Source organism: Myxine glutinosa, chromosome 9 (assembly GCF_964187855.1).
Source record: "Myxine glutinosa chromosome 9, kmMyxGlut1.1, whole genome shotgun sequence".
Classification (NCBI taxonomy): domain Eukaryota; kingdom Metazoa; phylum Chordata; class Myxini; order Myxiniformes; family Myxinidae; genus Myxine; species Myxine glutinosa.
In genome coordinates this window covers 123,572,529-123,585,549 of record NC_136269.1, presented here as the reverse complement: position 1 = coordinate 123,585,549, position 13,021 = coordinate 123,572,529, and the positions used below count along the sequence as shown (strand labels likewise).

The following is a 13,021-nucleotide window of genomic DNA, read 5'->3' as shown; positions in this document are numbered from 1 at the left end:
GAGGGACGACACACATATTGATGAATGACCCCGCCTGTGAAACACCAGGATAACAGTTTATATCTGGTTCGGGATTCAAACCCAAGCTGGACAGCTTGAAGACGATTGTGCTACATGAGGCATCTCACGACATTTACCTTTTTGTCCAGACACTTGGAACGCCACGCAGTGCCTTCGCTTTTTCTCCTCACACACCTGTCCACATCTGACGTCACGCATCATACGTCATGGCGAACATGGCACGTGATCCTGGACGACGCTAATTGGGCTCGTACGGCGCCGCGAGACATTTGAATCTGATCGACACGTGATTGAGAAATAAACGTCCAACAGGTACACCCCTCCATCCCTTGGGCCTATCATGGGCGATCTCGATATTACAGAATGCATAACATCTCGTCACAAAACAGTCATAAATTAATTAGATAAGATAAGGGATTTTCCCATCCCCATAATTACTAATAGTAATACGGATTTTTTTTACTGTGTGGAGGTGAGTAGTAATTACGAGAAATGTTAATCCGGATAGAGTTTGTAAACGTCGACATGACACATTGACACGTGACACTGAGTTTAAAATGTAACACGTGGTTCTGAAAGTTACATCTCGTGCTCTCACGAGTCCATTGTACGTATGTAATTTATGTACAATGAACCGAATGGAGCATGAAAACGTGTTTTAGGGGGTGTAATTTGGCACCCCCTCCATATTTGCACTCGGGGCGGTCGCCCCATTCTTCCCCCATCACTACGCCTATGCCAGCGGGCATTCCATGCCCACCTGGTTGGCTTCTCCTGGTATACCTTGCTCATGAAAATACCAGTATGCCAAAGCAAGCATGATTCCTTGGTGGAAGATGTCCAGCTCATCGACATAAATCTGTAATCGGCTGACATCAGACTTCCTGATGGCAGGGAGACTGTTGTCTCAGGTTGACATTCGAGACCTCATGGTGATGTTCCCTCTGTGCATATGATGGATAATATTGTTACGGCCCGGGGTTCGGGTCTACTACGAGGGGATTAGCCTCCGTTCCCTCCCGAACTTATCGGACCTGCCGCTGCTGCGCACGAATAACTTTGCACTTTGGCAGGTTGCGAACCAGCAAATATGAACGCCAATTGGTCCGTCGCACGATAGCTTACCTGCACCACGTGACGGTTTCAATCAGGGAACGTACCAGACGTACCCTCCAGCATACCAAATTTAGACGGCCGAGCAACCGTTGGTACCCGCCAGGCTACTGCTGATTTTGTTACGGCCGAATGTTAATCAGTGGGTGAACAATGGTGGATCAATGGAGGAAGAGACATTCACGGACAGAGGGAAAAGGAAACGTTTAACGATTTGATTTATTTACAAATAATTACAGTGTAATTATTCAATAGGAAAGAAAAAAGGACGACAAGCAGGAACTTGCTTATCCTTAAACATAGCCTTATTACGATTACAACAAATAAACACGACAAGGGCCCAGCACACATTCACAGGGGAGGGGGAGGGGAAAACGAACATTGGAACCCTGTTAGCACAAAGGCCACGATGTTCCAGATGCCTCTCCTTGTGGTGTCCGTCTTGACCTCACTAACGAGCACCTGGGCGGCAAACGGCAGTCCCCAACATGAGGAGGTGAAAAGTGTCGGGAACCGTGCAGAGCGAGTGCCAGGGAACAGTGCAGGGAAGAGTGAGTGTCGTGCGAGACCGTGCAAAACGAGAGGGAGTCCGGCAGCCTGCAAAGGCCAATCACGTACAAGGTCAACAATGTCCAAAAACCAAGAGAGTGCAAAAACGTGTTGAATCACCTTTTGTCCACCTGCACCGAAGATGGGGGTTGTGGAGGGGGGAAGGGAGTGTTGGATGGTGTCCTGGCTCCCGATTGGTGGAGCCCATTACTCCGCCCCACAAGTCCACCTGAAGTTCCTCAGGCCCTGAGTGGTGGGTTTGAAAAGTTCCCTGTCCACAAAATGTTGTTGCAGGCATCCACTCTTGAGGCCTTTGGCCTGTCTTCTGTCCTTCAAGACCCTGAATCAACAACTGTGGATGCAATCCTGGTGCATCTGCCTGGCTAATTATCCCTTAGAGTCTGGTAGGAAGAGGGGGGTATCATGCACCCCCCGGAAATATACTTCTAATCAGCGTTTCTGCATTGGAAAAATTGTGTAGAAAATGATGAGCTATGTTAAAAAGTTGTCAAAATGTCCCACGTATCATTTTTATGCAAATTAGTGCCGCCATTATCGAAAACTAGTTTCACTATATCTCAGGCAATATTGCAGATAACTGAACAAATAAGGTGTCTAGACCCATGTTTTGAGGGTCAAAGATCATAATAAAAGTATTCTTAAAGTGATCACATGTGTCTGTGTCATGCTAGTATGCAAATTAGTGCCACCATTACAAAATAATCACATTTTTACCAATTAAGAGACTCCAATATTGCAGATAACTGAACAAATAAGGTGTCTAGACAGATGTTGTTGTGTTTTTAACCAATGTTTATTTATTTTGTAGTACAAGGGTCAAACATCATAATATAACTCTTCTCTTTCCCATTCCAGATAAACAGTCAGGTAAATGCTTCTCCACTATGAATCACTCATCATCGTTTTCAATGAAATCGTCAGAGTCCAACTCGTCCTCTCCTTCCTCGTCCTCCTCCTCTTCCTGTTCACGCTCTCCAGTGTCCAGGAGATCAACTAGCGAGGTTGGTAGGACAGGACCACAGGACCATACTGGTTTCAACACTCCATCAGTCCTCATCCATCCTTGCCCCTCATCATAGGGTTTTGGCTTTTCCAGAATAGCTTCATCAGCTCGCTTGTACAAGGCGACACGGTGGTTCACACGTTGGACGTGCGGCTTCAGAGCAGAGTGGCATGGAGGAAGTCGAGCCAGGTCGACATTAGACTTGGAAGTGAGTTTCTTGTCTTCCCCAACCATTTTGCGTAGCAACTTGGCACGGAAGACGTCCACTGAAGACTCACGACTCTGTCCATACATCAGACAGGTGAATTGCTCCAACTGCCTCAGCACCTCAGGCTTGAGAGTCCAGTAGTCACCGAGTTGACTAAACGCCGTGTGAAACCTGGGGTTCTTCTCCAGCTTTTTCAAGCGCCCCACCTTCCCCTTCCCTTTGAAGGCACTGATACAGTCTTCTCCGCTGAACATATAGAACCCAAGAAGAGTGGCGCAGTAGTCTTCTCCCAGGGATTCTGCAAGCTCAGAGAGGTTGAGAAGTTGTCGATGTTTCCCTGACCCCATATCCAGGTATACAGTCAGCTTGATGGCATGAGCATGGTAGAGAAGAATCATGAAGATATCTGTGTCAGGTGTTCTGACCACAGCATTCTTGTATCCGAGGGCAGCAGCATGATGGAGGTACAGTAGCACCCTTGTATCAGTCTCTTCCTGGTTGCTGTAGATTGTGGGGAGCTCACGCACCTCAACCTGAAACACAAAGGGGCATTGCACTTCAGTCACAACCAATTCTAGATCTAGACAAAAATCACAGATAATCACTTATAATTTACCAATTTTACCAATATTTAAATATAAGACTGAAAGAAAAAAATCGCATCACCAATTACCAAAATTTTATACTATTATTCACCAATCACAAAGAAGCACTTTGGCAATATTATTTAAGTTAATCCTGGTAATAATAATTAATAATAATATGGGTTTTCTATTTACCTTGCCATTTGATTAGACAAGTTGATGGGCTCTCCCCTCCACGATCAGCACTGCCATCTCTGTTCTCTCCAGCTTTGAAGCTGCCTGTTGATCACTCCATACTCGCAGCAGGAGCTGGCAGATCTGCTTTTTGTTGTCGTCATTTGCAAGGAACATCGTTACGGATTCGTAACTTCCGTTATTGTGGTTTTCACCCACTTGACGTAGTTCTGATGTTAGGTACTATTATTATCTTCAAAAGGTTTATTATTCAGGAACGATTATCTAAAGTTAAAAAGGCGAACTTTAAATGATACAGGAAACCGACTGGCAGAGATGAAGAGGAAGAAGCGGCACAAGCAAAGTCGGAGAAGAAGGCGTGACGTCAGCGCTCCGTAATGAGCAAGGTCTACCGACAGTGGCGAGGGAATTTTGAGTTCCTTGAAGGGACATCCGGCGACAGGAATTATCACTGGAGGGGAAAATCTGCATAGTCAGATTCGGGCGCTGAGATTTCGACGAATCCGCGCCTGGTCGCATCGGCTCAAGTAAGGGCCATCGGCCATTGTGAACCCCGCGCTTCGGACACCTACAGAGGTTTTGCCTCGTGTCATCTTCACCCCAACATCCTACCGTTTGTCGGGGATGTGTGTGTGCGACCGCTTTGTCTCCAATTACGTTGCGGTTCGCTGAGTGAGCGGTGAAGGTGCTCCTCTGAAGGGCGCCATTGTACAGTTTCGGCGGGGCGATCCCCATTGTCAACTGTATGCACTTCGGATATCGACTGGAGAGCGAGATTCGGGCTTCGACCGGATTTCGTTCTATCGACCGTTGGAGTGAATCACATTCGCCTTAGGAAAAGTTATAGAGACATTGAGGAGTGTCCTTTCACTCGCGGGCCGCGCAGTGAGTTACGTGACTTCATATAAGAGAGATATATATATATATAGAGTGCACTCTTAATGGCCATCTGTTATACCGTTATTCCTGTGTGTGATTTCTAATACAATTTTGTTCATTTTTACCTTCGCAAAAGCGGAAGGTTATGTTTTGATCGCTGTGTATTTATTTGTATGTCTGTCTGTGTGTATGTTAATCGCATAACTCAAAAAGTATTCAACCGAATTGCATGAAATTTGGTGGGATGATTGGTTATTATACGGGACACATTTGATTAGATTTTGGGAAACAGATTTGCTCAAATTCTGACTATTTTTAACTCGATCGTATTTCACTCAAAGTTATGAGCGACTGAAGAAGAAGATGTCCATCCAGGACGTCATCACTATAACGCGATCTCCCGCGATCATTTCAACCTCAAAAAAAATTATAATTGCAGATTTGACAATAGATGAGGCATATTAACAAACGAATGAAACAGATTTGCTCAAATTCTGACTATTTTTAACTCGATCGTATTTCACTCAAAGTTATGCGCGACTGAAGAAGAAGATGTCCATCCAGGACGTCATCACTATAACGCAATCTCCCGCGAAGGTATGCGCTCTACCGAGTGCCCGTTCTAGTTAATCATTGGTGTGGTTTCACTATTGATTTTCAACACAGGGTAATATATCTTTCTGCCAGGGCTCCTCTCGTAGTTCGGAGGTGACTGAGACCAGGAGATTGTAGAGGACTCCGTAACAACATCTTGAAGTCATATGGCTTCCTGGTCACTGGTCCAGCCAAAATGATCTTCTCTGAGCTGCCACACCTCAACCTCTCCTGCGCTTTGATAGATTCCGGATGGTAACTGTCAGTCGAGAACAAGAAGTGCTTCTTGGCCACCATTTGATTGAGCACCTGTAGGCATATCTCACCACAGGTTGGAGGAAGGTTGGCAAGGGTATGTAGCAGCGCCATGCCATCCTGGATGAGCAGGGCATCCTTGGGGTATGGCAGATCTTCTGGGGTGGTGTCCTCCAGAAGGTAGTGCAGAATAGAGGCTTTGTTGGTCTTGGAGAAAAATCCATCCGGTGTTCCAAGGCTGGGAGGCACAGGCATCAGGCAGTACTTCATGAGTTCTTCCAAGTCCAATGGCTCATCTTGACTCTGAGACGTGACGAGGAGCATGAATGCAAGGTTGCTTTGCTCCTGAAACTGTATGACCTGGAATGATAAATGGTTAACATGTTGATATGGCGTGCAACATAAAAAAATACGTGTTCACATTTTAAAATGTAAAAATAAAGATTACCATTTAAAAATACAACATTTTAAAAATACAATTGCCCTCAGGTATTGGAACACCTCATCACCTTTCCCTGTGAGGATGTGGGGGTGACCTTCTTGTTGCTAGTCTCCATGGTCTTGAGTTTTTTCTTCTTGATTGGGTCGAAGAAGCTTCCTGGTTCTCCACTCTGTTTGCGTCTGATGAAGTCAGCTTTAGCGGCCTTGCCCACAGCTTCTGCTCCTAACACGTCCATCTCGACATCCATGGGGACAGGAGCACCAGAAGCCAGGGAGTAGAGCCTGTCCTTATCTGCGATGGTGAATGGATTTGTGAAGTTCCTCATAGTAGTGAGGGTTCGCTGAACGGCCTCCTCACCCTTTTTGACCTCTGTCATCCCCAGCTCACGATGTCTCCCCGCCCTGGGGCAGTCTGGATCATCGATGAGGTCGACCATCTCAAGGGTCTTTTCATAAAACTGTGCTCGTGCGGAGGTTGTACGACACCATCTCTGGTATGCCCCAAACTGGCTGTGCAGTCCAGCAAAGCCACCTGAAAAGTATGAAACAAATATGTGATCTGCTCCCACATAATCAGTTACATACCCCAATCATAAAAAAAAAAGGTTTTGTGATAGCAGTTTACACTTTTCATTATACAGCTTCCTTCTACCTTTTCAGATGCATACAATGTTACTGGATGAAATTAATGATTTACCTGATGATTTGGCAAAGCGCTTAAACGTTTCTTCCATTGTCTTATTGACTGCACTGAGTGCCCCCGGTATCATTGAGCGGGCCACCGCAATGGCACCCTTGGTGAGCAGGTCCTTGGCCCCTGGGTGTGTGTTCTCCATATTTGTCAGGTGGACCTCCAGCCAGGTCAGATATCTGCGGATAAGGAGAGGCACTGATTACACGTAGAAAAATTTATTGGATGAGCTCGTCTGATAATGCATGAGCTTTTACCAGTATATATCTATTAAAATGAACCCAGTTAAAGTTATCAATTTGGGCATGTAAATTGCACAAACCTGGAGTAGTTGTGTCCATCGAATGCAAAGAAGATATCCACCATCTCTCCATTACATTTGTGAAACAACTGGATGTTGTTGGTCTTAACGGAGTGGAGGAGCATGAAGACAAGATGACAGTGGGAAATAAAGGACATCCCGAAGGCAGCCGTATTCCCCAGGTGGCCATTGCGCACCTTCCTCTCAAAGGCGTGATACTTCTCGATGAGGGTTAGAGTTGAGGGGTCTTTGAGGGCTTCATCGAGGTGCTCTCGATTGCAAGACTGGGTCATGTTGAGAAGCGCAGCAGGGTCAGTGATAAGGATGTTCTCCTCCTTAGTGAATCGCTCCATCAACAGCCTCTCCATTGCCTCACACACAGTTTTGAGGCAAAAGAGGGACTTTGCGTAGGCCTTTCCACTGAGAACACCTTTGAGGGATCCAGTTGTCACTAGTTGTGCCTCAAACAGAATCTCTGCATATCCAGAACCCCGCATTTTGTGGCCTGTGAGCATCCCGATGTAGTTCATGGATGTGTGAAAGGGCCCAATCATGACCACATGACTGGCAAATTCATCTGGCCAACGCCAGATGATGGGTAGAGCTTTCAAACAGACACCCAGATCAAATGTATTCAGGACCCACCTCTGACCCACCTCAGCGGTGGCTATCTCAGAACGCTTCAGTAGCTCACGAACAACTGTGTTGTCAGTGATCGGTTGATGGATGGGCGTGAAGTAGTCCACTGTTGATTTTCTGGGTGGAGGAGTACCAGTTGCAGAAGTGAAGCCCCCTAGTCCAGGCACGGGCTGCTTGCCGCTGCTTCCGATATACCTGCTGAAGAGCCAGATGTAGTACTCTTGCATCTTAGTAGCATAGACTACGTCATTCTCTGCAGGCGGTGTGAATGATGAGCCATCAGGAAACTTTGGGCCAACGCGAGTGAAGTGCAAGAGTGGGAGAGTTTCTGGTGTGTCGACTTTCAGGCTACGCTGTTGTGACTTGTCAATGATAGGCAGCATTCGGACCTTGTTGCTCTCGAACCCAGGCTTGACTTCCTGCACCATGATTCCCCCAGCACTGTTGACAATGTTGCTGCCGTGCACATTGGTAGTGGTTTTGTTCAAGTTGTCCCACTCACAGTGGAATACGAGGTTGCCCTCTCCTGTCACAATTTGGGGTGTCCGATAGGTTGAGACTTCGTCCAGGACCTTGACCAGGGCAGTTTCCAACTCAAAGCCAAAATCGTAGCTCTCAGAGTGGCCAAGCCTGTGTAATATCATGGTGAGCTGCCTGCTTCGGAACAAGTGCCTGACAGTCACACAGAGTAGAATGTGTTTTGGTAACTTCCATTTTCCCTCTGACACTGCACGGCACAGGTCTTGCCCAATGGAGAATACCAGACGCTTCATCTTTTCAGTCTCCATGTCTTCCTTGCCAGCCATAACCGTGCTGAGGAACCGGACAAGGTCTGGGGGTCGGAGATTTTCTGGAGTGAGCTCCATGTCGTCAGCTGTTGGCGGCCAGGGTTGGTCTTTGGACTCTTTGAAAGCCTGTAGAATATTCTGACGAAGTAGGAGAGCAACGGTTTGGTACTTATCTGTGCTTCCGAGAGTGTAAACTCGTGCAAGAGCATTGGAAACGGTGATATTTGAACTGTACACAAGCCAGAAAGAAATGGCATCAGCTTTGTCATGATCAACCTTCATGAAGTGGATATGCTCCTTGATTGGGTCATTCTGTAGGCGTATCAGTAGTTTCTCGGAGCGATAATTTGAGTTTTCGTACCCATTCGATTTAAGTTCTTCGATATAGAGCAAGCGCAAGGAAGATAGCTGTAGGACCTCATTTTGTTGGACGACCTGAGTTTGAATGTGTTTCAGTACCGAGACGAATGCATTTTCATGGGTGGCTGACATGCAAGCCTGCTCGGTATATTTTGCTCCTTCGGCTCTGCAAGTCCCGCGCTCGTAGTTACTGAATGCTGTGCGGAAAGATTTAAAGCATGACGGATGGTGTTTGGCCTCACAAGCAAAGAGGTCTTTGCTTTTCACCTGTCTATGAAGTCGAACTAGACCCATTTTCTCAGCCCGTGATTCAATTTGCTCCCATGCATTTTCTTTGTTCTTATAAGATGTGAAGTATACAGGTCTCTCAGTTTTGCGATGACCATCTTTGATCTCTACTTTGTCACAGAAAATACACTCTGGCAGGAAGATGGGTCCAGCAGAACCCCCTGATTTACGAGGGGAGTGATGCCGCTGTGAGGTTGATGGTTCTGGTTCGGTACCATCTCCCAGAAGCTGAAGGTTGCCAGTAAAGTGCTGATAACAGTTGCGGTGATACCCAACACTTTCCAGGTCATCGGGGAGAGTTGTAGGGATCTGGTCACACACTGATTGCATACGATATGGGGACTCATGTGATTGGTGGAGACGTCGATTTCAGATCTTCTGAAGCTGTTGTAGTTTTTCTGTAGCAGTTCCTTTGATTTTAGTGAGGGGTGTAAAATGACCATGATCAGACATGGATGGCACATGAAGGATGCATGCAGGTGGAGAGCATTTGTGGGCTGCAGGATCTACACTCAGTTTTCTTTTGGGCATACCGACTTAATGTCTACTTCTACCACCACTGTTAGAGAAACGAATGAGAAATCACCATTAATGTTAAAGGCGCCCTGTTATGAAATCTGGACTTCTCAATCTGATAACAGATGTTCTGAATGCAACCATCATGTTCGACAGTAGCCTAATGTTTGATGCTAACAAATGTTTTTGGGATACAAGCAATGATAACAACAATTAAGCTGGAACCCTACGTAGATTGTAAGAGGCTAGCTATATCTAACATGGTGCTAGCTAGCTCAGCTCTGATGCTGCCTGTTTCTGGTTCCATGCAGAAACTGACGTCCACATGTGTGTGTAGCTAATGTTTGGCACCAACAAATGTTTTTGTGATACCAGCAATGATAACAACAATTAAGCATGAAACCTACGTGGATTTTAAGAGGCTAGCTATATCTAACATTGTGCTGGCTAGCTCAGCTGTGATGCTGCTTGTTTCTGGTTCCATGCAGAAACTGACGTCCGTGTGTGTGTGTGTGTGTGTGTGTGTGTGTGTGTGTGTGTGTGTGTGTGTGTGTGTGGTGTGTGGTGTGTGTGTGTAGCTGAGTTAACTTCTTACCTTGTTGGTTTGGAGGTTGAATATCCATCAACATCAGTTGGCATCGACGAAGATGCAGAACTATTAACGGAGGTATTGAATACATTTACGAAAATAGGAAATGGCAGTAATGGCAGGCCTAATTTGCATAATAGCATGCCAGAGATACATGTGATCACTTTAAGAATAGTTTTATTATGATCTTTGACCCTCAATAGATGGGTCTAGACACCTTATTTGTTCAGTTATCAGCAATACTGGAGTCTCTTAATTGGTAAAAATGTGATTATTTTGTAATGGCGGCACTAATTTGCATACTAGCATGACACAAACACATGTGATCACTTTAAGAATAGTTTTATTATGATCTTTGACCCTCAAAACATGGGTCTAGAGACCTTATTTGTTCAGTTATCTACAATATTGCCTGAGATATAGTAAAACTAGATTTTTCGATAATGGCGGCACTAATTTGCATAAAAATAATACGTGGGACATTTTAACAACTTTTTAACATCGCTCATCATTTTCTACACAATTTTTTCAATCTAGTAACACTGATTAGAAGTATATTTCCAGGGGGAGCATGATACCCCCCTCTTCCTACTAGACTATTATGAGTAGAGGGCCTGTGTTTCCTTCCCCAACACATAAATACGTACTAACCCGAAATAAGGGGAAGGGCCGAGATAATGTGCTGCTATGAAATAACTATTGTAAGGGACCTGTATGATGGTTGCCATTACTTTTTAGTGGTTTCCCAAAACCGCAACAATATGTTCCCTCCATGCATATGATGGATAATGCCATCCATACTGTACCTGTGGAACAGAAGTACACTGGGCCGAAAATTGGCGAGGTAACACCCAACGATTCTCCGACAGACGAGAGCACTGAGATCGCTGCTGACGCGTCTCCATTTGAGGACAACAACGCAAATTAACCTCGTCATCAGATGCACGCCTCTTATTACGTCGATCAGATGACGTCACATGCTCTCCCTCATGTCTTGGAGAGGAACTGATTGAATTTTTAAGGCGGGGTGAATGTGATAGAATGTGTCATCAGCAAATCGTCAGAGTCAATGAATGCAGCATTTGGTGTTTTATTAAAATTGTTTAGGAATTGGTCTCAGGAATGGAATCGTTTTGATTTAATAAATTTAAACCCCGTTGAAAAATGTTTGTTTCTATTCCACAACACGTGATAACCAAGCACTTGATACGGGATTGCAAAAAGTTTCCCATACCGGGAATCGAACCCGGGCCGCCTGGGTGAAGGCCAGGAATCCTAACCACTAGACCATATGGGACCTACAGATTGCTGAGAATAAATTCGATCTTGGTCAATTCCCCCCAAAAAAAAAAATCTACCTATATACGAGCGAAAGTACCCGGCGATGCCCAAGGGGGAAGGAGGGGAACGTTTAGTGGAGGGAGGATAGGGAGGGGTGGGAGGATAGGGAGGGGTGGGAGGATAGGGAGGGGTGGGAGGCTAGGGAGGGGTGCGAGGCTAGGGAGGGGTGGGACGCTAGGGAGGAGTTGGAGGATAGGGAGGGGTGGGAGGCTAGGGAGGGGTGGGAGGCTAGGGAGGGGGGAGGAGAGGGAGGCTATGGAGATGAGGGAGGATAGGGAGGATAGGGAGGGGAGGGAGGATATGGAGAAAAGGGAGGATAGGGAGGGGAGGGGAGGGGAGGGAGGATATGGAGGGGGGAGGAGAGGGAGGATATGGAGGGGGGAGGAGAGGAGAGGAGAGGGGAGGGGAGGGGAGGGGACCCTAACCCAGAGCCGTAGATAGAGAGAGTTCGGTCAACCCGGTTTCAACTGGTCTGCCCTATGATTGGTTAAGCGCTGTCATGTGATTCACAGGCGCCATGTTGTTACCCAACCTCCGTAACTAGAAGAACGCGCATCACATTGCATGCATTCGCTTAGTGGAAGTTGGGATGGATGAGGGGAAGGAGGGATGGATGAGTGGAAGTTGGGATGGATGAGTGGAAGTTGGGATGGATGAGTGGAAGGAGGGATGGATGAGGGGAAGGAGGGATGGATGAGTGGAAGTTGGGATGGATGAGTGGAAGTTGGGATGGATGAGTGGAAGTGGGGATGGTTGAGTGGAAGGAGGGATGGATGAGTGGAAGGAAGAATGGAGAATCAGTGGAAGGAAGGATGGATGAGGAGTGGAAGTTGGGATGGATGAGTGGAAGGAAGGATGGATGATGAGTGGAAGTTGGGATGGTTGAGTGGAAGTAAGGATGGATGAGTGGAAGGAAGGATGGATGATGAGTGGGAGTTGGGATGGATGAGGGGAATGAGGGATGGATGAGTGGAATTTGGGATGGATGAGTGGAAGGATGGATGACTGGAAGGAGGGATGGAGGAGTGGAAGGAGGGATGGATGAGTGGAAGGAAGAATGGAGAATGAGTGGAAGGAAGGATGGATGATGAGTGGAAGTTGGGATGGATGAGTGGAACTTTGGATGGATGAGTGGAAGTAAGGATGGATGAGTGGAAGTTGGGATGGTTGAGTGGAAGGAAGGATGGATGATGAGTGGAAGTTGGGATGGTTGAGTGGAACTTTGGATGGATGAGTGGAAGTAAGGATGGATGAGTGGAAGTTGGGATGGTTGAGTGGAAGGAAGGATGGATGATGAGTGGGAGTTGGGATAGATGAAGGGAAGGAGGGATGGATGAGTGGAATTTGGGATGGATGAGTGGCAGAAAGGAAGGATGGATGACTGGAAGGAGGGATGGAGGAGTGGAAGGAGGGATGGATGAGTAGAAGGAAGGATGGATGATTGCCGTTTGAAGGAGGGGTGGATGATGAGTGGAAGGAAGGATGGATGAGTGGAAGGAAGGATGGATGAGTGATGGATCTTCCACTCATCCATCCTTACTTTCACTCATCCATCCTTCCTTCCACTCATCCATCCTTCGTTCCATTCGTCATCCATCCCTCCTTCCTTCCACTCATCCATCCATCCTTCCACTCATCCATCCTT

The 13,021-nt window shown here is 46.5% G+C and overlaps 2 protein-coding genes and 1 non-coding gene across 3 annotated transcripts; all 3 read right to left on the bottom strand.

Moving 5' to 3' along the window:
* Nucleotides 1-2,475: 2,475 nt before the first annotated feature.
* On the bottom strand, nt 2,476-4,479 carry LOC144893666 (uncharacterized). The gene is made up of 2 exons (XM_078784879.1): nt 3,695-4,479; nt 2,476-3,448 (listed from the first exon to the last, which is right to left on the bottom strand). Exon 2 carries the CDS (start codon nt 3,311-3,313, stop codon nt 2,594-2,596), a length of 720 nt encoding a protein of 239 aa, XP_078641005.1. The 5' UTR covers nt 3,314-3,448; nt 3,695-4,479; the 3' UTR covers nt 2,476-2,593.
* Nucleotides 4,480-5,199: 720 nt separating this feature from the next.
* Nucleotides 5,200-8,774, bottom strand: LOC137434767 (uncharacterized). The gene is made up of 4 exons (XM_068127880.2): nt 6,877-8,774; nt 6,561-6,733; nt 5,932-6,395; nt 5,200-5,782 (listed from the first exon to the last, which is right to left on the bottom strand). Exons 1-4 carry the CDS (start codon nt 8,772-8,774, stop codon nt 5,231-5,233), a joined length of 3,087 nt encoding a protein of 1,028 aa, XP_067983981.2. The 3' UTR covers nt 5,200-5,230.
* Nucleotides 8,775-11,260: 2,486 nt separating this feature from the next.
* On the bottom strand, nt 11,261-11,332 carry TRNAE-UUC (transfer RNA glutamic acid (anticodon UUC)). The gene has a single exon. It is a non-coding gene; the product is annotated as a tRNA-Glu (tRNA).
* Between the last annotated feature and the right edge of the window lie 1,689 nt (nt 11,333-13,021).

Excerpts from the sequence above, each read along its gene's own strand:
- LOC137434767 (XM_068127880.2), bottom strand. The coding sequence starts at position 8,774 with ATGTCAGCCACCCATGAAAATGCATTCGTCTCGGTACTGAAACACATT. Across the intron at positions 6,734-6,876 it reads GATGGACACAACTACTCCAG|ATATCTGACCTGGCTGGAGG; the intron begins GTTTGTGCAATT and ends CCTTATCCGCAG. Across the intron at positions 6,396-6,560 it reads GCGCTTTGCCAAATCATCAG|GTGGCTTTGCTGGACTGCAC; the intron begins GTAAATCATTAA and ends CATACTTTTCAG.
- LOC144893666 (XM_078784879.1), bottom strand. The coding sequence starts at position 3,313 with ATGATTCTTCTCTACCATGCTCATGCCATCAAGCTGACTGTATACCTG.